This window comes from Manihot esculenta, chromosome 14, assembly GCF_001659605.2.
Source record: "Manihot esculenta cultivar AM560-2 chromosome 14, M.esculenta_v8, whole genome shotgun sequence".
NCBI lineage: Eukaryota > Viridiplantae > Streptophyta > Magnoliopsida > Malpighiales > Euphorbiaceae > Manihot > Manihot esculenta.
This window is the reverse complement of record NC_035174.2, coordinates 1,675,850-1,702,002: the sequence shown is the minus strand read 5'-3', so window position 1 is coordinate 1,702,002 and position 26,153 is coordinate 1,675,850. Positions and strand designations below refer to the sequence as shown.

General features: G+C 32.3%; 4 protein-coding genes and 1 pseudogene across 4 annotated transcripts; 1 reads left to right on the top strand and 4 right to left on the bottom strand.

The window, feature by feature from the left end:
- Positions 1-6,667: 6,667 nt before the first annotated feature.
- LOC110630628 (protein BOBBER 1) lies at positions 6,668-10,133 on the bottom strand. Its single transcript, XM_021778140.2, has 6 exons — positions 9,578-10,133; positions 7,742-7,914; positions 7,610-7,658; positions 7,217-7,383; positions 6,995-7,078; positions 6,668-6,902 (listed from the first exon to the last, which is right to left on the bottom strand). Exons 1-6 carry the CDS (start codon positions 10,026-10,028, stop codon positions 6,864-6,866), a joined length of 963 nt encoding a protein of 320 aa, XP_021633832.1. The 5' UTR covers positions 10,029-10,133; the 3' UTR covers positions 6,668-6,863.
- A 377-nt stretch (positions 10,134-10,510) lies between these two features.
- LOC110630654 lies at positions 10,511-11,977 on the bottom strand. The gene is made up of 2 exons (XM_021778170.2): positions 10,770-11,977; positions 10,511-10,656 (listed from the first exon to the last, which is right to left on the bottom strand). The coding sequence occupies exons 1-2, from the start codon at positions 11,095-11,097 to the stop codon at positions 10,634-10,636; spliced, it is 351 nt and encodes a 116-aa protein (XP_021633862.1). The 5' UTR covers positions 11,098-11,977; the 3' UTR covers positions 10,511-10,633.
- A 202-nt stretch (positions 11,978-12,179) lies between these two features.
- Positions 12,180-13,068, bottom strand: LOC110600409. The gene is made up of 2 exons (XM_021737257.2): positions 12,688-13,068; positions 12,180-12,396 (listed from the first exon to the last, which is right to left on the bottom strand). Exons 1-2 carry the CDS (start codon positions 13,010-13,012, stop codon positions 12,374-12,376), a joined length of 348 nt encoding a protein of 115 aa, XP_021592949.1. The 5' UTR covers positions 13,013-13,068; the 3' UTR covers positions 12,180-12,373.
- Positions 13,069-15,088: 2,020 nt separating this feature from the next.
- Positions 15,089-19,442, bottom strand: LOC110630740 (NADH dehydrogenase [ubiquinone] flavoprotein 2, mitochondrial). Its single transcript, XM_021778298.2, has 11 exons — positions 19,180-19,442; positions 19,070-19,102; positions 18,904-18,969; positions 17,217-17,333; positions 16,874-16,951; positions 16,662-16,767; positions 16,514-16,560; positions 15,795-15,872; positions 15,631-15,696; positions 15,432-15,546; positions 15,089-15,332 (listed from the first exon to the last, which is right to left on the bottom strand). Exons 1-10 carry the CDS (start codon positions 19,243-19,245, stop codon positions 15,439-15,441), a joined length of 765 nt encoding a protein of 254 aa, XP_021633990.1. The 5' UTR covers positions 19,246-19,442; the 3' UTR covers positions 15,089-15,332; positions 15,432-15,438.
- A 2,039-nt stretch (positions 19,443-21,481) lies between these two features.
- Positions 21,482-25,499, top strand: LOC110599754 (annotated as a pseudogene).
- The last annotated feature ends 654 nt before the right edge of the window (positions 25,500-26,153 follow it).

Genomic DNA, 26,153 nt, shown 5'->3' with positions numbered 1-26,153 from the left:
CATCTGGAAAAAAGAAAAAGGGGAAAATTCTTATAATAAAATAATTTGTTTTTTTGTTTTTTGGAAAATATACATGCAGACAAAGTTCAATCGTTTGTCCATGTCATGAAAACCAGTTCAGTCCAATAATGCAATTACATGTGTTGTAATGCATATCCAACACGTGGTAGCCGTAATTGGCTCAGTGCTTTACCACATTAGTGAGTGGGGTAATGTTTCTATTTTGGCACGTTTGAGGGATTAGAGGCAGCAGGAGATTTTCATTAAGCATCACAAGGAATATAGTCTTTTTTTATTTTTTATTATTATCGAAATAACTCTAAAAAATAAACAATAAACGAAGAAAATTAAAATATTGTGCTAATAGAGGTTATTATTTTTTTATATTTAAAATTATTATTCCTTAGATGGTTATAAATAAAATTAATTTCAATTAACTAAAAATAAAGAAAATGCAAGTGGAGATTTACTAATTAAAATATATCACTAATAGGGATTACTAATTGCATACAGAAAATGCAAATGGAGGTGGTGAAGTCATTTTCCTGCAAGCTTTGCATATAGTCCCATTCCCATTCCCATTCCCATTCCTTTTCTTTCTCCAACACTTTTGTTTTCTTTTTAAATCAAAAAGCATTCGTTCATTTTAAATAGACTTATTTAATTATAAAATTAACTAATATCAATGAGTACTAATTCAATAGCTTATAAGATTTATTTCTGAAATCATAAGATTTTCATTTAAAATAAAATATTAACAATATAATTTTGAATAAGGAGGTAGTTAATACTTAGTAGGAAATTGGAAGAGAGTTGGACAAGAAATAGAAAATGAAAGGGATGGGAGATGAAAGAAAAACAGCTGTAGAGAATTGCCACATTAGTGCTTTTTTTTTTTTTTTTTTTTTTAAAGAGGGAAATGAATTGGAAAATGCTATTGTCCCCTTCTTACTGCCAATGCCAGAGGGCATGGCCCCATTCTTGAAGGCACTTTTTGGATTCTTTTGGGTTTTAAAAATATATTAATGAAAAATTGAAATGATGTGTGTTGTGAGAGTGTGACTGCCTCCTAATTAAGTAGTTGACATTGACAAAAAGTAAAATTCCACTCATGTCCGTTCTTTCTTTCTTTGATATTCACCACTGTTCCTCATCTGTGTTCACTTGCAATTAATTACTCTCTTTATAATTATTGATTTTGATGTTTAATTAGATTATCTAAACTCATAATCAAGATTCCTAGTTGTTTAGTGCCTTTAATTTTATCACACAGTTTTTACTTCTAATCTTAACTACAATCTTATGCAACATAATAAATTTTTTTATTATAAAACAGACTCATTATTCTATCGATATTCGTTTTTTCGAAATAGAATGAATATTTATTAAAAAATTATTGAAAATATTGCAAATTTTATTATATTTATAAAAATAAAATTTTTTATTTATTAATTAATATTAATTAAATTCTATAGTTTTATAATATAAAAAATAACAGTTAAAAAGAAGGAAAAAGAAGGACAGGATGGAGTCCATCAAGAATTTGTCGACATCGATAGGTTCTGCTATTCAAAAAATTCAGAAATGGGAAGGAAGGGTGATAGATTAGTAGATTAGATTGACTGCCCAATGAAAGAGAGAAAATGGAGTTAGTGGAGCAACAAAGTTGTTTGATTTGACCCTTCACATTTATGTTTTATCATTCTATATACTTTTGTTTGCTTCCCATACCCAATCTTATTTTTTATAATTACCACAATTTTTCTCTTGCAATACCCATTTTCCTTATATATCAAATTTCCCCATTTCCAAAAATTATTTTTTTTTTTATATATAATAACGATGATGATGTATTCATGATTCACATTCTACCAATTTAATTGAATAAAAGAGTACTTGATGCCACATGTTATTATTTTGTAAGCCGTTAGTGATTAAACATTTAAATCTCACTCATATTGAATTCAACCTCACCATTACATAGTTACTATAAGATTTTCAGAATCTCATTAAATATCAAATTTTTTATCCATTGGTTAACATTTCTATATTATAAAATAATAATAATTAATTAACTTTATTCTACCATAATAAACTAAATTTTAAAATATACACCTTTAAAGACTCAAATTATTTTATATTACTCATAACACTCGCCTACACTTATAATTATTACTCATAACACTTAACCCATCCTTGTAGATAGTGAAGTCGACTTTTTAAAAATGATTAAGAAATTTCAATTCAATAATTATTAAAATCACATAAGGTATGGAGGTTGAGGTGAATAAAATAATTGTGTGTGGGGAAGGGGAAGGGGAAGGGGAAGGCATGTAATGTTGGAAATGTCCATATTAGCATGTTGTAGTGAAGTAGGACACTCTGATTTTGACATCTTATAATAAACACATAAGTGCTTCAAATTGGAAAAACTTCACAATTTGTATAATACATTACACTTGTAATGAAAAAGGCCTTTGCTTTGGCTTCGCATCTCATTCATTGTATCCACACATGTTGTTTCTTAAATTATTATTATTATTATTAAAAATTTTGCAGAATTTTTGTTTTCAAATGATTAACCATGATCAACAATTAAAACTCACAATAATATACATTCTCAATCAATTGAATTAAAATTAAATTTTATTTACAAACAGTTCATTTTATTAATATCAAAACAAATTACTAAAACAACTTAATTTTTATTTCAATTACTAAAAAAACAAATGTGATTGAGAATATATATTTAGACATTAATTTTTTTAGAAAAATGGGTGAGAGTGAAATTGAACAGTATGAAAGGAACTGATCATCTTCCACTTCATGCATGGATATGTATAAAAGCAAATTAACTACTGAAACTAGAGGACAAGGACTTAGAATTTATGTGAATAATTACCAAAAGAAGCTGAGTGCTTGCACATGTTCATTACCTTTCATGGAAATTAGCTTCACCAGAAGCTGACATTGTTATAAAGATGAACAACTTCTAGAATTCAGCAGCTGCTAGCAATCACATAACAGTCTTTGAGAGCCAAGCCATAGTGCTACTCTCCACAAACAGTATGTTGATTGTTCTGTAATTCTGGAATATGCATATACATAGAAAGAAGGAAAAAAAGGGTCATTTTCAAATATAAAATAATAACATAAATTGGAAGTTGAAAGCAGCTGTATGTAGAAGGAAATAATTAAGAAATGAGCAGCCTGATTCCAGTTATGGAAGCATAAGATATAGTAAAGAATAAGTGTGATGATCAAGTGGTGCCCATTTGTAATTCTTTATTAATTACTTCAAGTAGAGGGACATGAAAATGATTTGATGTGATGTTAATTTTAAATATTAGTTAAAAGAATTATTCCTGATTTGATTTCTGTCCATGATTTCCTGTACGGTTGGTTCTCTTGATTTATTATTTAATTTAAGAGCTTGTAAATGATTAGTGGTAATTATTTGGATAATAATATGCAACAGATCACGAGATATTGTTAATTAGGGCAATAACATTGAAAAATTATAGTAAAAATCAGATCAGGCATTTCTACTTTTCACAGAATATCACTCTTTGATTAACTTCTTCAAATAGCCATTACATCTGGTATTAATTAAATTTTTTGTTATCTTATACAATATTTTTAGATTTTATTCCATTTTAACAAACTTTATTTCAGAAACGTTTACTTGAGTGCTAGAAGATTCAGTATTAGTATGTAAGTGGCTGCGGTTCAATTCAAATAGGGAATCGAATCGATGAAATCTAAATTTATTGAACTAAAGAAACTGAACTTAAATTATTTCGAACCATTGTCTTTATTGAACTAAAACTGATTCAAATTATAAAGTCTATCAGATTCGAACCAAAACCGACGATGGCCAGGACTAATAATGGCAGTGCCTGGTTGTCTGGCAAAAGGTCCAGGTTCTGGAAAGAAAGGAGCCGCTAATTTTTCCGAAGCCATTAAGCGAAAGGAGCTGCCTTATAACAGGACAAGGACAAAAGAAGCCTGTGGCCTGAACGTGGTGGCACTGGCGCAAGCAAGTCCATTATCGCTTTTAATGGAAAAGGGCCTGTGGGAGGGATTTCTGTGGCGGTATAAGCACGTGTCGATCTTCAAGTGCATTGTTGTTTCTCACTCCTAGGTTTTTTTGTCGTTTGGGTCCTTTCAGTTCATTATTACAATGGTGGGGGACCCACCACCCATTCCAGCCAATTTTACAAATGCCTTCATGACATTAGCTTGGACGGCACCTGTGCCACCAATTTTTTTGGGTTGGCAATAAGCGTTGGGTGGATGGGGTTGAAGTTCAAACCGGATCCAACTATGTATATGTAATCGATTCCATTAAATTTATAATTGTAAATCAACTTAATTAGTCGTCAACTATTCAAAGTTCTATTTAATAAAAGTTTATTAGCTGAATTATATATATATATATATATTTATTTTAATTCAAATTATTATAATTGTAAATTGAATTATTCAACTATTTTATATTAAGTCCAATTTTTAATTATAATTAATTTAATTATTAGTGTTTCATTATATCACTTTGCATTTGTAAATTTATTAATTTTAAAAATAATTTTAGCAATTAAGTAATAAAAATAAAGTATATATTAAAAATGTAATATAAATTTATTATTTTAAATATATTAATTAAATATTTTTAATTCGTATAAGAATAATTACTGGTCTATTTTATGGCAGAAAATAAGTAATACATTGACGTTGAAATTATTTTAAGTTTGTGAATTTTTGAAATTTAAGTTTTAATTAAAATTAAATAGGAAGAAAAAATGGTAGGTGCGCAAATTGAAAAAGAAAATAATATTTTATTATACTTTTTGGCTGGACAAGAGAAATTGAACGGAGAGGAAAGATAGATAACGGTTTTTTTTTTTCTATTAATTTTAAATTATAATAATATTCTGCACATTGTGAAGACTCGTTTCAATGGAGGATGCCGCTTTCGCTACATTCATTATTTCCTTACCATCTTTTATAATTTAGAGGAAAAAAAATTTAGAAAATGTTTGATTTGCTGCTTTAACTTAAAATATATTTTGTAATACATAAATTAATTAAAAATAAGTAGTTAATTATTTATTGAGCGACTTAAAAGATAAAGATAATTTAAATATTTAATTTTAAAAATACTTAAAAATAATTTTGTTAAAAACGAGAAAAGAGATGAGATTTAGAGTTGTGGTGGCCAATGATGGAAACAGTGTCGGTATTTTAAAAAAATTGTGGGATCAATATAATTTCTTATTCATTAATAAATTCCTTTTAAATAAATATATAAACGATCCATGAATAAGGATATTTTATTTATGTATAACTTGTAATTGATCTTAAGTGACATTTTCTTTTAAAAAAAATTAACTAGGTAAATTAAATAATACGGTACTTTCAGTTTTTTTTTTTTAAATTTATTTATAAGTAAATTTAGTTGATTTATAAGTTAAACTAAATAATTTTTTGTTAATAAGAATCACTCTACTATATTTTTTCCACTCAATTTTATTTTTACATCCTTCCATGCTCTCTCTTTTCCCTAACTAATATATTTTTTTATCTTTTCTCTAAGTAATTGACCATAGTAAATTCTCTGTGGATTCTATATTTTCACTTCCATCCTTTCCATACATGGCCAATTCAACAACGAGGAGGGCGGAGAGGGGCAAGGGGAGAGGTGGCTCCATTTATCTCCCTTCTAGTTCGAACAACGTCACCGTTTTGAGAGGACTTTCCTTATTCAAGAAGTGTATTGTTTTCTCGAACTTGCCCTTGCATACGAGGTAACCCTCTTAGTCATGGGCAGTTAAAATATAAATCTAGAAACTCCACAAGTAGCAGCTGACCACTTGCCACCTCGATCGAGAAAGAGCCCACCAGAATCTCGGAGCTACTAATGCTTTCCCAAGTGTTAACTAAGCCACCTCTGCAACAAGGAATCTCCTATATGCGAGGTTTCATCAGGTTCTGTATTAAACTCTCATGGTTTCTATCATACATTTATTACTATCAAATCATCAGACCGATTGAACCAAGTTAGGAACAAGGGACATAAATTTTCAGGCATAAAATTTAGTTGAACTCTCAAGTCAGCTACGTCTAATGTTGCTCCAAGTCAGCGCGAACTCTCTTTCGTTAGCAGTCCCTTTTGCTTCATATCACCAATAAATTCCATTAGCTCGAGGCATACATAACCTTCTTGCTTCTCTATCCATTCGAAGAACAACAACGCAAGAGCACCAACACGGCCTGCATTGCCAACATTCTGATGTTCTAGGAGCAAACAGAACTCGTGAAACATTCACCTCCACCCGTACTTTTGTACGGATATCGATCGGAATCTTAAACCTAATATTTTGGTGAGAAGACAATAAACAAGAGATAAGACAGATTGATTGTCAAAAAAAAAAATAGTCAACAATAATAATAATTTCTGTTTCAGTCTCGCACTCCTTTGCAGGAATTTAAAGGGACTAAAATAATTTGGATACCGTTGAATACGACCTACAATTTCGCGGGCCAAATTAGATTTTACATATTAAATTTTCAACTCAACCGCCCGCAGCCACGAGCGAGCGAGGGTGGGTGGGTGTGCGAGTGATGGCAATTTAGGCAAAACAAAGCAGCATATAATACAAAGGAGTTGGCACCAAAACAGCAGCTATGTTGAGCCAAATTTGGGAAAGTTACGCATGTCCATCCAAAAAATTTTCCAACTAAAAAACTATTAACAGTGTTCCAACTACTACAAGTCCCAATGTTCGCAGTTCCACAAGAATCATCAGAAACGCCCATCTATCTTTTAATCCCCGACTACCAAATTAAACACTCCGTCCCATCTACGATATCTTGGCCCTTGAGAAATCCATCTCCGGATGCTGCAACATCGAATGCATGCATGTCAGATTATCAAACTGGCAAATTTAATAACCAGCAAGTGTAAGTTGCTCTGCAGCTTTAGCGATTTTACCTGAGCCATGAACTTTTTAAGAATCTCCTGCTTCTGCATCTCATCACTGGTTGGGAGACCCATAGATTTCTGTCTCTGATCAAACTGTTATAAAATAGAGGAAAACCCTCAGGAGCCATTAACAAGAATAATAAACAACGAACTAGAATATCAATTAAGATGGGCCATTTAAAAGAAATATCTCCAACCAAAGGAAAAAGGTAAAAAGCATCAAATTTTTACCATCATCTTTTCAACTGTCTGCCGTGTTTCAGGATCCAGATCAGATAGTTTGCTGTTTTCTGGTTCAACTTTCTGAGTATTAATTTCGGGCTCTCCCTTCACCAAGCATTTCCACCATTCCATTTGGTCATGCTTCGTCAAAAGAATCGATATGGTATTTTGGTCCTCTGGAAACAGCATAGAAATCATTACATAATAAGCAACGCATCGTTTACTGTGATGACTCTTGACAGAACAGAGGACAAAATCTACACAGATAACAACAATATAATACTATTTTGATGCCTCCACATAAGGTTCCAAGATTTCTTGAAGCCCAGTATTTCCATTTCATATTAAAGAGAATTAATAACATTCTAGGTGCAATTCTCATGCATGTAACAGTTAACATACCTATGCTCCAATAGCAATCGTCAACCTTGACAGGCTTATAAAGCTCTCCCTGCAAGTATTTGGACATAAGGAAAATGATCCAAACAAACTAAAATGATTTAAACAAAAAACACAACAACACTTCAATCTTACCTCAATTGTGGGAGGCTGGCCCTTTAGTCCAACTTTTAGATGGTTTTTCTTTATGTCACATACAACAAACCTTGCTTTGGTACCAGCAGGGACTGGGACAAGTACATTAACCTCATGTAGGGTCTGTGTCCATGAGTATTTCTCCAGATCAAGGCCATTACCTTTATTTGGAACTGTCCATAACGTCAACGGAAAAGGTAAGTACAATTGATTAGACGTCAACGGAAAAGGTAAGTATAATTGATAGTGAAATATCTTCTTTCTCGAGGACTTGAACCTTTTTTTTTCTTGGGGGGGGGGGGGGTCAGAGGACTTAACCAATTAATGTGAGAATAATGGATGAGAATGAAAACTGCAGCCAAGTAGGTGGATACAATTGCCTTATAGGTAATCACAATATGCCATAATTTCCTTTCTGAACCAACTGGTTGGGAACTACATTTTAGGTACTAATTCTGGGGAGCAACATTTCTAGGCACTAGACTTATGCACCTTATTCTAGAAGCAAGTCTCCAGAAAGGTGCATCTTCTTTATTTCCACATTTGGCAAGCACTTCCATTGGCTACAAAAAGCTACTATTCATACAAAGTTTGTCAATTTATCATAATCCAATTTGATGTATTAGGAAGTTTTCTAGTATTAGCACCATTGGTCATAACTAGTTCCCAAAGTCTCGTCAAATCATCATACTCATGATTACAAAAACTACCATATTTCCATTTTCAACACTTCTGGTCCTTTTAATCCCTGTGCAATGCTTTATGGATTCGTAATAAGTTTGATTAAATAGAGCTACATTTACTATTATTATTTATAATTTTTTATTACATTTTATTTTTTGCACCTCTCCTCATTCAGGTATGCACCTAGGCCCCAAGACCCCTTTAAGCTTAGTTCCAATAATAACCCCTTACGCAGAACTAAGGTTTATTCCATGTGTAACCAAGAAAAGGATAATCTAGTGTCAGCAGAAACCACTAATATTTATATATACACAACCCTAAATCCCACAATTCAAATTTCACGAACTAAGGAACCGGACAACATTCCAGACATGTTATAAAAAAAATCAGAATTGCAAATAGTGGAATAACAAAATTAGATCTAGCGCATAATGGAAGGAAAGAATTCCAAAGCCTAGGGATGGATGCAAAGAGAGCTTCAATTCTTCAATTAGTCTTTCTATTTCCAATTTTACTTTTTTAGACTTCATTGCAGTCAACACTTGAGAAGCCTCAGGTCAGGCTAAAGGAAAGATGCCAATGAATGCGTCTCATTCTTCAAATAATATTCATGCATCGACATTGGATGCCAATGTATTTTATCCTAACACCCTTCTTTAATTTCAGGATTTCAAATTTTTAGGTGATTACACAACCATTGTGGATGATGAACTTGAGATGTTAAATTGCAATGTTCACCAGAGGACAATAACATTTAAAAAGGAGGGCTCACCCCACCCCCGCTCTCCAAATAAAAAACCTCCAGGCGCCTTTCCTTTTTCTTTGCCGTTGCACGCTAATAACTAAATTGCACAGTACTTACCTAAAGATTGACTAAGATTAACCAAAACTGAAATGTAGCATTTTTCAGTAACCTAGTTTCTAGCTCTTCTACCGCTCTAAAAGTCTCATCATTCAAGGCCCCAAGGATTTGCAAAACAAACAATAATCACATAATGAAGAAAACCTCTCATCGTTCTCGCAACTAATAAGATAAAAAAAGGGGCGGGAAAAAAATTCCTTAAGCCTTCCTATATTCTCCGCAGCTAATTCCCTTTACAGTTATCAATAAACATAAAAACGAGATGAACAATAGTCGGAATAAATTTATACCTCTGGCGCCGCTCTCTTCCTCCTTCTCGACCTCCATGGGCTCGTCCTTGACCTCTGGCTTTATCTCTTTATTGACCTCGGTCTTCATCTCCTTTTTGACCTCAACCTTATTCTCTTCTTTAACCTCGGGCTTCTTCTCCTCCTTCAGCCTCTTGTTCTCATTCCCTCTCAATGAAGCTTCCCTTTCTCTTTCCCCCGCCATCTTTTTCCTAATCTTGTCCTTGGCCGACTTCACCACGGCCATGATTTCCTTCTCCGCTGTGTCTTCAACCATAAAGTCGGTCTCCTTCACCAAAAAATCAAACATCCTCTCCACAATCCCTATTGGATTCCTCGGATCGAACGTCGCGTTAAAAGACAACGTTTTAGATGAAGAAGACGATGACGGATTTGAATTCGGTTTCAGTTTCGTCTCTTCTTCGTCCTCCTGATAATCTGAAAGTATCGCCATCGCTACTCGCTTATCCTGGACTGAGTTAACTCGGAACAGAAATGAAGCAATTGTAAGTGAAGGATATCGCTTCGCTTTTGCCTTTCTGCTTTATATAATCGAATTGGAGACGGGGAGTGGAAGGAGAGTACTCTAGAGGTTGAGAGTGTTCCAGAACCCCTTTTTTTCTTTGCTAAAAAGTCCCTCTTTTTTTACTGCTTACAATATTTTACCCATTGTTTTTGGAAGAATGCTAATGACACCCTCTTCTTTTTTATTTATTTTTATAATTATCCAATAATAAATTATTTTTTTAACATATGATAAAAATTTATAATTCAAATTTTATTATTTTTAATGAAAAGTAAGATAGTTTGTAACTCATATTTATTAATTAATAAATTTGTCTTTATACAGAGAATGTCATATTAAAAAATTTTAATTTGGACGTGTATATAATAAAAAAACAAAAACAAAACTCCTTTTTTAAAAATTTCTGAGGAGAAGGGGAAGATATATAATATTTTATTGATAGGAGAAGAAAGGTAATATACATCCAGGAATTTGATCATATCATGATGATCATCTCTTGTTAATATGAGAATCCAATTTCATAGCCTTGCACTTCAAGCTTTTGGAACTGTATAGCCTGTTGAATCACACAGATCAACAACATTAATTAGTATGTGCATCTCTTTGCCTGAACATCTTTCTGAAATAAACTATGCAAATCAAAGAAGCCAATGAGTTTTAGACAATTACTTCCACAAATTGTTCCAGGTGAAACCTTTTTGCCACAGGATCTTGCCACAAAGACCACCTTGTCCATGCTGATCATATCTTGAATTTCCTTGGTAAGAAGAGCACACACGCAAGAAACATCGACACTCTTCACCGCAGCGCAGCAGCCAGGAGATGGTGAAACCTTCGGTCCTGATTTTTCTACAAATTTCTCGCACTGCAATACCAGAGACACAACATCTGTGTCACAGCTTTGAGCTGCAGAAAATTTTCTGGAAATTGACATTCCAGCTAGTATCAACATTGCCAATATGAAGCAGCACTGGGATCTGCAGCTAGATATTGCCATAATTGATTAATTTTTTCTATATGAAAACTTTGAAGATAGTTGATATATAAAGAAATAATACGAGCATTAATGTGAAGAGTTATTGGAAATCTGAACAGATAAATGAGGAATTATGGTGAAGGGCATTTGTTAGCTTTATGTTGCTTGGTAGTGGGGTTGGATCAGTATAGGTAAGTGGAGATTGTTAGTGTTTTTACAATGTTGATGCCCATAATGTTCATGTCGATATCTCATCAATGGTCCCTGATAATGCTACCTGGACATCGTGCATCTTCAAAGCTATTTTCTATATATTTAATTAAATATATCAACTTATAAAAATTATGAAAATTAAATATAGGTTAAAAATTTTCTGTTATTATTAATTATATCTTATTCATTATTCTATGGAATTTAAGGCACAACAGAGTATAATCAATAATAAATGAGATAATTTTATATTCTTTTTAGTAAATCTTAATTGTTTTTTTATTTAAGTGTTTAATGAGTTATACCGCAAATATTATTGAAATATAAGTAGGTATTGGGCCAATATTTTACTTTATTTTTTAGTGGCATGCATCACAGCTCTATGCGATAAAGAAAAAGAAAAAAAAAATTCATTATGGTATTTTGACAATGCAAATGCAAGGTTAATTTCTTGTATAGAAAGGTGGGTTTTGACGTGAAGGCCTCCTTTTAATGGGCTGAATATGTTGAGAAGTAGGGCGAACTTGTCCGCAAAGGGATCGACGCCCAAGCCTTACATTTCATTTCTCAAGCTTAAAATTGTAAAATGTCAATTTCTCCAATTCTATTGTTCTTTCAAAAATAAATAGTAATAGTAAATTCTTACACACATTTGGATTTGATGTAATTTATACATCTAACTAATTAAAAATTAAAATTTCATACTGTATTGAATAAAATTTTTATAAATTTTAAATAAGTATTATATATTTATTTAGATTAATCGAATGTATAAATCCAGATACGTGCAAGAAGTCTTCATTTGCATAAATCTCTAAATATAATAACTTCAAAATAGATCCAATTAGCATTAGATGAATCTCTAAAAGGAAGGAAGAGAGCAAACAGCAGTGTGGAGACGAAAACATCTAATTTCATACGGAAATCACTTGCAAGAACATGCTGAGAAATTAAATAGAGAAAGCAAACTACTGATGCTGCTAGCTGTAGCCTTTTGGGTGCAACACGAGAGACATCAACCGACAAAACTCAAAGTTTTAACATAATACAATCAAATGCCATTTTGATAATGTCTAATATCCATCTTTCATGCCCGAGGAACAGTGTAACCTGCGAAACAATATATATGTAAAACATTAGTGTCTATTAATCTATAAAATAAGATTATTAAAAGTTTCAAATATATTTGGTAGGATAAGTTTATATGAATCCGTAATATAAATAATTGAAATTTTATATGCATCCCATTATAATTTTACACTGTAGATCTGTCCCTTTCGTTTCAATAATCAAACCTAAACCATTCACTTGAAAGTGCAAAAGGCCTTGCCTCTTCACTCAACTCTTGCTAGTACTAATAATAGAAAAGTTGAAATACTTGAAAGAAATCAAATGACTTACTTCCACATTTAGTTCCAGGAGAAACTTTCTTGCCACATGATTTAGCGACATAGAAGACCTTCTCCATGCTGATCAAGTCTTCGATTTGCTTGGTAACAAGTGAGCAAACACATGGAACGTTGGCTTTCTTCACCACTGCACAACAATCCTCTGATGGTTTAACGATAGGTCCTTCTTTTTTAACAAATTCCTTGCATTTAGTAACAAGCCCTATCACATCATCCTCACAGCTTATGGCTGAAGCATGTTCACCGGAAAACAGTATTCCGGCTACCACTAACACAGCCAAAGCTACCCAACTCAGCCTTGATCTAGAAATTGCCATGGAGCTTTCTCCCTAGAAGTTTTGAGTGTATTGTTTATGTATACAGTAATCCTACTTTCATGACGTTGTACATTTATAGAGTTGAAGAAGTTACAATAATGGTAGTAGGGTTTAAAACAAATAAGAATATTTTGGGAATTTAGGAATACACATGCATTACCCCATGTTCAAACACTGATCAAGACAAATTATCCATGTTAGCTTCACATGGATTAATTTTGGCCTTAGTGCCACAAATTCACATTGTCCAAAGTATATATATATATAGAGTTGTCTTATCTTTGATGATAGAATAGGTTCCTATAAATCTTGCATATCTATAGGGTTCTAGTCCTTCAAACCCAAAATGATAAGCACCTTCCGTTAATATATATGCATGAGTCATTGATTTTAATTTCTAGCTACGTATATTCACAAGAGAAGGGCCTCACGTGATCATAGATATTGCTATTTTTCCATCCATGTGCCATGAAAAAGAAGAGAATTAATCTGTCACAGACTTTTCATCAAACAACTTACTTTCAGATTTTACAAATCTAATTTGCGTTATGGTTGAGATCACAAAAACTTCTTACTATCATTGTAATATTAATATTATTATTATTAAAATACTTTACAAAGATTATTTAACTATTTTAAAAGTATTATAATTGAAATAAAAATATTAACCATACCAAAAAATTTTAACTCAGGATGTAAAGTTGTAAAGTCTCGCTTTTGAATGCCAGTCTTAACCATCTGTAAATTAGAAAAAAAAAAAAACTTTGATGTAATCTTCTCATTAATATATTTAGATGTGTATTTTTTAAGTAATAATTTTAACAATAATATCAAAGAAATACTCACAGCGGTAATAAAGAGGAAAACAGAAATCTTCCCTCGTGAAGTATTGTGGGAATTTCAATTTCGTACACACAAATTATCCATGTTTCTTAGCTTCACATGGTCATTAGTTTTGGATTTAGTGCCTAATACACAACGTAGTCTATATATATATATATAGCTGGCAAGTTGCAACGCCTTCAACTTTGTCGTCCCTTTGATGAAGGAATATATTCCTAAATATTGCGTATAAGCCTCGAGGAAAATTTAGTTTCTACGAGGATTACCTATTCCTTCAAAACCAAAATAAAAAAGCTTTCAATTTATGTAATTAATCACTAATCTTCCCATCTAGATAAATAAGGAAGTTAAATTATCAATGAGATTTGGTCCTGTGATATTAAACTATGGAATTTGCTAAGTTTAGATAAAATATACTAATTTTCCCATCCGTAATGCTATAACTTTGCTCACTTGTTGCCTTATCTACATCGTTAAAAGGATTTGGGCTTTGATTTCGAATGTGACATTGAAATCAACTAAGGGTTCTAAAGATGTAGGGCAATATTTTTGTCTTCCATTTTAAGCCTAAGATCACTGTTTGTTTCATAGCTTAGCATGAAATGATTGTGGTTTTTACTGAGAAGGGTACAAAAATTTATAGCATCTCATCAAATCCAAAAAGGTAAGAAGTCGACAACTTTACGAGGCAAGATTCTGATGAGGGTTGAACAGAAGGTCCTTGATGACGTCTTTAGTAAGTCTCCTTTCCGTCAATTGTGCTTTGACCAAAAGCTCGATCACAAAAAAAACAAAAGGTCAATCGTAAAGCACTCCAAATGGTTGATCATCCATAATACGATAACTCATTTAGACAAGGGACGAGTTGCATAGAACCTTTCAACCTGTTAAGTTTAATTCTCATAACCCCATCGAGTAATCTCCAATACTAACTCGATCCAGATATTGGTTGGCCAATTCCGAACTGGCTCCAACTTCTATTAGTGTGTTCACGTTGAAATAGCTTTTTCAACTTTTGAGCGATACACAGCCCCATTTACACCATTGAACAAAATTCTTATTCCAGCTGCTATGCCAACAAGGGCCATGTTCACGATATGAAGAATAAATCCTCACACTCGTCAATCCTGTTGGTCACAGCCCATATAATATAGGCCACTGTAATTGCTCAGAAATTAAATAAAACAACGAACACGGGACACTTTTCTACATGCCCCATAGGCAAATGGAATATATAGTGTAAATGAAATATTAGCTCAGAAAGTTTAATGTAACCAGTAGACTGCCTTGGAGCGGCAACATATTACGAAAAGTACCAATCATTCTTCATCTTTATGATGGTCCTGAATCATGTTATACCACCAGACCATATAGAGGAACGCACTACATGTTTAAATTCACGCTTATCAAGGAACTACTAAGCCATTTCCTAACTTGAATATGAATTGAGAATTTTGAGCATCTGCCAGAAACCAAGCTGGCAGACACAAAAAAATTGGTTAAGATTAAGAAAACGATAAGAATGATACAGGGAATCTTGAAACATCCAAGCTTCATTATTGAAGAAAACATTTACCATAACTTCAGCAGGCATCAAGATCCCGGCATGGAGGAGGTTTTGGTTCACCATGCAGAGTAGTGTTGCCTCCTTCTGGTCCACACTTAATGCGCTTTGGGTTTTGTGTGCCAGGCTGAAACATAAATATGTTAAAAAATAGCAACAATATCCTTAATCAAAAAAGAAAAAACTCCAGCAACCTGCTCAGTTGCCTTACTGGTAGCTTCTCTCCCGTTCTTAACATCTCGACTATCTCAACAACTCGTTTTGGAGTAACGTCTTCCTGCAGTATAAGAAAGTAACAAGAAATTTCCAAAGCTTTCAGTTATTGGGAAATAAAAATACATCTTTGTCAATATGAAGTAATTGTCATGGGCCCACGTAATAATTGTATGTATATCCTTCAGATCCATTGGAGTAATCAGCAACAGTAATCATGGGAGCATTTACACAACATCCCTGCAGACAAAAGCAACAACAAACATTAAACCATGCTCAAGTCAATCACAACAATGAGAATAGTGAAAATATATACAGAGGGAGATAAGTTGGAATGCAAGACTAGCCCTCCACACCCACTAATCTGCAATTGTTTGTTAAGGAAGGATTTGATAATAGTGCCTCTTCAGCATGTCACAATGGTGCTTAATGAAATAAAATTCTTGTTCACTATTCCATGCATTTCGTTCATTAAATTTCATAACCTTCCATTATGCTTTACCAAACATGCTCTTAGACCTTTACTAAGATGCTTTCAGTCTCCAAATTTTTGCCCTTCTGAGGTTGGCAGCATAGATTTCTTGTAAATACCACATATAGCAATTAGAATACTAGGCAAGCCATGTTGATGAACATTTTTTTTTTCACAAACACATAAATGTGCTTCTAAGTACAAAACTACATTTTAGTTATATAAATAGCTTATTAAAGATGGTCGCTCGAAAGACATTTTTCCAAACATTTCACAGGAATAAACGACATGGATTTATTTATATCCTTACTATCTGCATCCTAATCCAAAATTGACCAAGAAACACCAACCATAAGCTTGATTGGAAAAGCTCATGTTCAGACCATTAAAAAGAGAGCAAAAGACTCACCATGCATTCCATTTCCCCCACTGAGAAAAGACCATCCTTTGTTACTTCTGTAGATTAAAATTCATAGGTTTATTCTTCAAAACTGAAAATCTTAATGTGTGGTCAAACATAATGTGAAAGCAGTCAACATGCTTTTGTCAGGGCTCACCATTGCGCTTTACTCCTAAATGTTTCAGTAATGCATCTTCAATTTCTCGCGAACCACGAATCATACATGGTGTTGTGCCACAAACCAGTAGGTGGTACTTGCCCACCTGAAAGTCCAATGATTGAGGATTCAGGTAAGCAGCACCTTGACCACCACAATTTGGCATGCTTAGAATAATGAAATTCAGATTATTCAAAGATGGATTTTCTTACCGGTGACCGGTTGAACATTGAATAAAATGTCACAACTTCATAAACACGTATAGGAGCAACTTCAATAACCTTGGCAACCTGAAGCATTTATAGGACATTCAACTAAAAATTTATTCATAAAAAGTTGAAACAGAAAGCAGCATGATATGTGAGTATTAGAATTGGCTATTCAACTCCAACCAACTAGTCATTTTATATTTGATGGCTGTGTATCACCATATGTGATATGTAATAGAAAGCATTTCACTAGTTTTTTCACTTGCAATGGAATAGCTCAAATTACTAGTACAAGTTCATACACGTGAATTGAAATTAGAAAGTTCATGTATCCTTTTCTACTTACTGCATCCATTGCCGACACAGGAAGCCAACCGCCATGCTGCTGCTGTGCAAGATCTAACAGTGGAATAACTGCTGATTGCTTGTAGTTGGATGGATAGTGAGATATTATTTCTTTAACCTAACACCATAATTTAGCAATTAAACATCTAAACATCATTAAAGAATGTGCCAATCAAAATATTAAAACTTTGATTAAAGAAGTCATAGGGAGCAGATCCACGAATTTAATATCCAGAAAACTTGAAAAACTGTTCAATTTGTATGCACAATGCAATGAGCTGTGTTCACAGCATATGATGATAAATTCCCAATTTTAGTTCTATTTTATTCTCCCTTATAACAAAGAGGCTATTGCATCATCCTAGTCACAGAAGAGAGAAGAGGCAACAGAAAACAATAGTCACCACATTAACAGAACTGTTCGATAGTGACAAGTTAATTTTAATCCTTGAAGTAAATATAAAGTGAATTATTTATGTCTTTTTGATGAGATATTGTTTACTTATAAATATATTGTTATTTCCTTAATACTCATACACCCACCCTTGTCGGAAGATTCCTTGGAATGCAAAAATTCACTGGTAAGCTGGGGTTCTAAATAAGGCAGGTCTTAATATCTAAAATGTTATGATTTGAGGTGAAAAAAATTTGCTAAGGAAGTTGCTTTATTCTTTTCTAGCTATGCTTGCAATGGCCTGAGCTCCTCAGGTAAACTCAGATCAATAAGTGGGACCAAGCTTATAAAAAATTTGGGACAATCAGGAATTACTTATAACATAGTAGCCAAAGCACAAAGCAAGAAAATCAACCAACAGAACATCTGGAACACCTGCACTTCTTGAATGTGCTTGCAAAAATGTATGCATACACAATAATTAGAAAGCAATACAGATTAACAAACTCCAAAAATTTTCAAGGGGAAAAAAGATGATGCTTGCACACCAATAGGGAAGAAAAAGTTTTATTCAATCATATGTTCTGCATCAACACTATGCCTTACCTACATTAACATTTTCCAACCTAAAACTGCAGCAACACGCTTAATGAAATTTAGAATCCAGCTAAACTCACAAAGTCTTTTCTAGAATAGATACTTTCATTGAGTGCAGACCATACACCAATTATGAGCCTAACATTTAGTAACAGCTACTAGCATAAACCAGATTTATAATATTATTCTGTAATATCACATCAGTTAAGATTTTATCCAGGCAAATGTGATAGCCTAATGAATAGAGATGTGATAATTTATAGGGCTAATTTGCAAGGTTATCAGTCCTAGAAGATGCTCTAGCTTTAATAGGATTGCTCAGGTCGCTAAAACTTCAGCTTGGCAGTTAAAGTTTCAGAATAAGCCAAGTTTAAAAGCCCTACATTTAGGTTATTTTCATCCCTTACTTACAAAATGGTCTGTAGAACTTCAACCAGTACACCAGTCAACCAAAATAGATAATAATTTCCCCACTCCCGATTCTCTTGAACCTACTTGTTCATTTAATTCAAATGCCACTAGCATCATTATCTCCATAAATAATACATTCATCGACTACAGCTTGAACATAAACGAGAACTACAGAACAAATGGAGCTTTACTAAAAATATCAAATAATCAACATATCATTACAGAAGAATGGGCTTAAAAAAAGGCATTACTTTGATATTCAAAATTTCAGCATTTTTCACTTTACCTTCTCCTTGTTTACATCAGTGAATTCCCATGGAAGGTTCGGATTATTATCCGGAGTGTCAATGTGCTGCATAATCGCCAGATTTCACAAGATAAATTAAAAAAAAAAATCAGAAGTAGAAGGGGAAAAAAAGAGAGAATTTATAGGGGCAACCGCTTGGACTCACGTAGTTTAAAGCGGTGGAGAAGGATCGTGATATCTGCAGAAATGAAAGAAACAAGGTAATTAGATCAAAAGGAATGAGTGGAAGAAGAGAAAGAAAATCGAAGGGAAAACCTGAGGGGCTTGACGGAAAACTTGACGGATCTCCCGAAGACGCACGGCAGCGAGACGAGCTAGCATTTTCGAGGACGCTGAGCTCACTGTGAAGATATAAATCCCCGATTCCGACACCAGAAAAACGAAGAACGAATGAAGTCGGGCGGTACTCGTTCTCAACTGCTATAGCATGCGTAATTGCGGAAACTCCATTGGGGCCATTATTCAGTCCCCCAACTTTGGGCTGAGGCTCATACCTGATGCCATCCCGACCCAAGCCCTACCTAATTTTTTTGGCGGCATCTATTTAATATTGCCGTCAAAATTGCTGATAACACCTTTTGTTTTTTTGTCGTGAGCTGATAACTTTCCTAAATTAAATAAGATATTGAAATTTGATTTAAAATTATATTTTATATAATAATTATCTATTTTTATAAAAATAATTACTTTGTACAATTATATATTTATATTTTGTAAATTTAGAAAATAAAAAACAAATATCATAAATTTTAATTTTTAAAAAATTACAAAAAGTATTATACTGTGAATTATTATGATTTTTTTGTTATTTTGTATATATTTTGTAACATGATTAAAATGGTAAAAAAAATTTATTTGAAAATTTTAAAATAAAATAAAATTATTATAAAATTTAAAAAAATTTAATATTTAGCCTATAACTATGGTTATTATTAATAAATTAATATTTTAATTTTAAAAAATCTATTAAAATATTTTTATATTTTCTTTTTATCAATAAAATATTTTTTCTATTTAATTTTATGTATTTTTATTTTTAAAAATACAACAAAAAATTAAATTATTTCTTTTTCATTGTTCTTTTTCTTTTTTTTTTCAGTTTATTTTCTTTTTTTTTTTCCTTTTTTCTTCTTTACCAATGAGAGGAAGAAAACAAGAGAGATTATTTTATTGAGAAAAAAAAAACGTTTTAATAGAATTTAAAAAATAAAGAGATTAATTTAATTTTTTAAAGAGACTGATTTATTAATAATGTTAATATTTAGTGATTAAATAATAGAATTTATCGAGAATAAAATTAGATTATAAATTTTTTTTTTATTTTTCAGTAGAAGATAAAAAAATTAAAATTAAAAAAATATAAAAATATTTTAATAAATTTTTAAAAATATAAAAACTGACTTAATAATTATAACAATATCAATAACTAAATAATAAACCTCCTAAAATTTAATTAGTTCACAATTTTTTAAATCATAGGTCCAACCATAGTGTCCAATCTCAAACATGCATAAGGAAAAAAATAAAAATGACACGGTAACGAAGTCCATTTGAATCATCCTTAACTCTATAATTTATGAGCTTCGTTAGAGTATTAATGGGTTAATCGATGAAATTCAACCAATTCAATTCAATTTAAATTAATAATTTTAATTAAATTGTTTCGTTGAATCAGTTTGGATATTTTATCTAATTTATATAATTTCTTTTATTAATTAATCATTTAATTACAGATTTTAAATTTTAACTTTACCTTATTTTTTTAATTTTTATGTTTAATTTAAGTATAATACTAATTAAATTTTTTTTGTGTTTCTATTATTATCATAAATATAATATCCCAATCCAATTATTTTATTTTTATTTTTAAATTTATAAAAATTATAAATTAGCCATACTTTTATACCTACAGTATATTTGCAGATACATTATTTTATTTCCTACAATTATTTTAAGTATAATAATTTTTTAAATTATATAAAATTAAAATTAGTCTCATTTATAAAAAAAATAAATTAATATATATAAATTATTTTAATTTTTAATTCATATAGAGTTTAAAAGTAGCCTCTTTTTTCAAAAGGACTTAAAACAATATGTAAAATGTATTTTATTTTTTAATTTCTATAAAATTAAATTAATTAATTTTTGAAAAATAAAAATAAAGTTATTATTTCTGAAAAAATAAAATTAAAGTTATAATTTTTATTTTGAAATTAAGCTTTTTTTAGTTTACAAGATATAAAAGTGTATAATTTATAAAATTAATTAAATATCTTTTATTTTTGAAATGTAATATTTAAATTTAATTATTTTTATTTAATTTTTATGATATTTTTTAGTATATTTTTATTATATTAATAAATTTATAATTGAGACTTAAATAATTTTTTATTATGAAATATAATTAATATATTATTAATTAATAAATTAATTTTAATAATTAATGGGATATGAAACTAATAAATGATTTGAATGATTAATTAATCGATATAAAAAATATATAATTTAGATGAAATTTATTTATAAAGCCAACTAATTATATATCATTAATAGTATGAGTGCGGACAAGATGGTACTTTCATTCGAATTATCCCTCCTCACTTTTAAAGCCCCCAATAATTACACATTCGGTTCTAAAATAATGTGGGATCATCGCTTTTATTTTTAGACTCTTTGTTAAAAATGGACGATATTTTAACAGTGCAAATTAACCTAAACTTGTAATTGAAAAAAAAATTAAATTTAAAGATTATATTTTATTAAACATTTAATTTTAAACATTTTAAAATAATAAAAAAATCATTTATTAAAAATTTAAAATAGTTAAAATAAATATAAAAGCTATAATATTAAATAAATTATAAAATAATACAAAGATTTTATATATATATATTATAATATGGCATTTAGTATTTAATATAAGTAAAGTAACCAATATACTTTATAAAATATGATTTCATAATTTATAAAATATAATTGCATAATAATGTTAAGGAAGATCTCGCTTGATTTTTGGTGTTTATTAAGTACAGTGGTGATATATCTAAGTTGCAAAGTATTATTAGCTTAGCATCTTTTGTTTTGCCCTATGCTAGTTGAGGATTCTGGAATAGGGTATAGTTTTTGCTGTCTGGTTAACAAAAATTATCTTGTACAAAAAAAATGTTGCTAGAAAGGGATGATTAATTGATATAAACAATGTAAAGTTATGGCCCCTTCCTAGTTGGCAAATTTAACTCATTTAAGCATATACTGGGACAAAGTTCGTCTATCATACTGGGATAAAGTTAAGCAGATAATAGGTGATGCTAAAAGCAGTTATAGTCTTCACAAGTTGGTGAATTCTGTGATTCACTCTCAAGAATTAGTATTTGGCCATGGTTCTTATATGTTTGACATATTCCCTCCCACTATCTGTCTATATAGAGCATTGAGAATGCACCTGCTTTAGAGGAATTGCTTCCACCAAAGGGTGGTCCAAACTTCAAATACAGTTTGGAAGAAGGCAAAGAAAAAACTGAACGACATGCACTTTCTGCAGAACTCAGCAACAAGGTTAAGGGAAGGCAAACTGCCCGAGAAATCATCTCATGGGTCGAAGAAAGTGTGTTACCTCATCATGGTTTGGAAGCTACACTTACAGTGGTTGTGCAAACTCTTCTCGACATCGGGTCTAAAAGTTTCACTCATTTGATAGCTATTTTAGAGAGATATGGCCAAGTCATTGCTCAAATATGTCATGATCAAGATAAGCAGATCATGCTGATAGCTGAAGTGAGTTCCTATTGGAACAATAATGCCCAAATGACAGCTATTACAATTGACAGAGTGATGGGTTGTCGGCTTATATCCAATTTAGCTATTCTAAGATGGGTCTTCTTTCCAGATAACACTGAGCAAATTTCATTTACCTGATCGTCCATGGGAGGCATTTCACAGCAATACTCTTCACACTGTCATTTGCACTCAAACTCACCTGAGTTTGCCTTTGCTACCGTCACTTCTTACTTCTGCGACTACTTTGTCTTACCAACAAGATACTATATATATGGTTGTTTTTTGTGAACTTCCTAAAATTTCCATTTCTCATTTGATCCCTCCTTTTTCTCCCTTTTCAGATTCTTAGAAATGCCATTAATAAGACCTACAATCGTATATCTGACTTAACGAAAGAGATATTGTCTCTCAAGAAGAGTGTTGTATCAGCAGAAGTGGCTGCAGCCAAGGCAAAGGCCGGGTTAGATGCTGCTGAATCAAAGCTCACTCTGGTGGATGGTGAGGCTGTACTTGATGAAAATCCTGCAAAGATGAAGTCCATAAAATCAAATGTGGAAAAAAGAAGAAGAAGAGGAGATAGCTGCGTGTGATTCTTTGGAGGCCAAAGAAGCTCTCCTTGCTCAGGCCCTTGATGAAAATGAGGTAATTAATATATACTGTGAACTCTCTCTCTCTCTCTCTCTCTTTATCGTCTTCAATTCTTAATGGTGTTTCATATCATATTATATTCTATGACATTAAAATGTGAAGATAATGAAGCATTTGGTGTGATCTCAGTTTGTCTCTAGCTGTAAATTTGTGTGCTAACATCTCAAGTTGGCAAGTTTTCCTTGGTTTGGGTCATGCTACTCTGGGGAAATACTATATTTTGCATGATAAAATTCTCTATATGACACTGCTAAAATAAGGTTACTAATAACATATTCCTATTTTCAATGAGGTTGGCGTGTTATGAGCCCTGACATGATTGCATATGCAGGCATTGTTCCTCTCATTGTACAAAAGTTTCTCAAATGTGCTGATGGAAGGCTTGCCCAATGCATTTAAAGCTCAATCCTTGGGGGCATTGAAATCAATTCAAGCAGATGAAATGGTTGTTGACCTTGATGAATCATTGGAAATGGAAGTGGATAATGAGAATTGTGTTAAATTTGGATGAGACCTTATTCACTCCAAAGGCTAGTTCAAGGAGATGAGTTTGGATAGCTCAAGGAGAGGACTGTTTATAACTCATATAAGGGCACATTACCCCTTTTCACAATGTGATTCAAGGCACCTCACAATCGATTATGGGGTTCAACCACACCCTCTCATGCCCCTAATCGGAGAGTGGGCTCTAATACCATGTTTCAAGGCACCTCACAATCGATTATGGGGTTCAACCACACCCTCTCATGCCCCTAATCGGAGAGTGGGCTCTAATACCATGTTAAATTTGAGTCAGACCTAATTCACCTCAAAAATTAACTCAGAGTCTATGGTCCATATAAAGGGCAAGTTGCCTTTCCACAACTGACGTGGATTCAACAAATTGAAGACCCAAAAAGAGGTGACCTTCCATGTCTTACCTTCTCTATTTATCTGTCTCTGTCTCTCTCTGTCTCTTCTTCCATAAATTTCATTGTATGATAGTCAATTGTGCATTAACCTTACTTCTTCTGAACTCTGGCAGTCAGTCCAATGGCGAGAAGGCAAGTAATGTCTATAATGTAGGTGAACAGGAACAGTGGTGTTTGTCAACTCTAGGCTATGTCAAGGCATTCTCAAGGCAATATGCTTCTGAGGTAAATACCATCACATGCACACTTATAGGTTAGCATTGTTACTGAGCAGTAACCAATTTCACAACCTCTCTGACATGGACTTCATGTTAAAATTCCTGTGGTTTGCTCATCTATTTACCTTATTTAACAAACCTAGCTGAGGAAAAACCTCTTCTGTCCTGGATTCCTCCGTCCTTGTTCCTTTCTTTGTGGGTGTCATGGCCAATCATCCCGGCAAGAGCCTATGATGTAGCCATACTGTCTGCAGAGGAGCATGATAGTTATTTGCCCATATAATTAGTTGTGGTCATCTCGTTGGGTGTCCTTGAAGAGCATCTTTTCTTTTTTCTCTCCCCAGTCAGGCTTATGGAAAACATAATTAATTGACATTAAATAGAGGGCACCTGCTATGCAACTCCCATTTTAGAGAAGTAATTTCATTTTCACAATGCAGTAGAATTGGATGTGACTGCAACACCATAAACAACTAGAGCATAACTAATTTCATTTCCAGCCTTCTATCCCGATTTTAATTTTTAATTTAAACAATTTATTAGTAATTAACTTCTAAAAGATTGAGATTTTTGGTGGCACATACATTGCTGGTCTTACCTTTTTATTGTCTGGGACTAGAAGTTAGCTGGTTTGAAGTGTTTTCAATGACGTGCCGCTGATTGTGTTCGGGAGTAAGCTCTCTTCATTTTCCATCAATTTGAAAAAGGAAGAAAATTGTGTACATGCTTTCCATGAAATACAATGTGCTTCGTGATGGAGATTTATGTTTCTCACATGCATGCATGTGCAATGTGTTGCAGATATGGCTTCACATTGAGAAGTTAGATGCAGAGGTATTTTCTGGAAATGTGCATCCTCTTTTCTTGAAAGCAAGTTTATTATGGTTTGCGTGGGCCACTCATTGGGGTGTCACCGAGCTAAATTTTGTACCATCTTCCGCGTTAACATTATCTTTTCCCCTTCTTTATACCTCAAATTTGTTGATGTATATGAATGAAAAAGTTGAAGTCGGGGTGAGTTAAGCTGATTTTTATGTTTGTGTTATTTTAAACCTTAATTTTTATCCCCAGCTACTTCAAACTATATGGTACACTAGTAAGCATGGTAGAAATCGGAAGCTAACAAAATCTATGGTTCTGTTTATTTGATGGTGCATGATTTTTCTTTAAGCATAATCGACTTTTATAAATGGAGCTTCTGATGCTCATGCCTAATGGCGTGAGTTTTTTTTTTGCTCAGATTCCCTCCATGTTCGTCAAACTCCTGTGCAATAACTTATTTGGTGAACGGACATAAATGTTATATCTTGTATTGTTTAATAATAGTAGTTTTTTTAAACAATAAACGTTAATATTTTTTTTTTAAAAAAAAACAAATACCTGTTAATATGCATTAAATTTGAAATTTGGAAATTGTAAAATCAACAAGTGAAGGTGGGCAGGCTAGGATAACGTTTTGCCTTCTTTTCCACCTTTTTCCTAACGCCACCTTCTCCCGAAAACTCCTGCTTGCTCGACGACGCCCCATCCTCTGCTCCTTGAGGTCACTTTCTCATATCAATAAATAAAATTTTAAATGACCTTTAACGAGATTAATTTCTGGATGCCATCTACATATTTCTTTAAAATTATGGAGTTCAAATGAGCAACTCTGTAGCTGTATCTGGCGGTT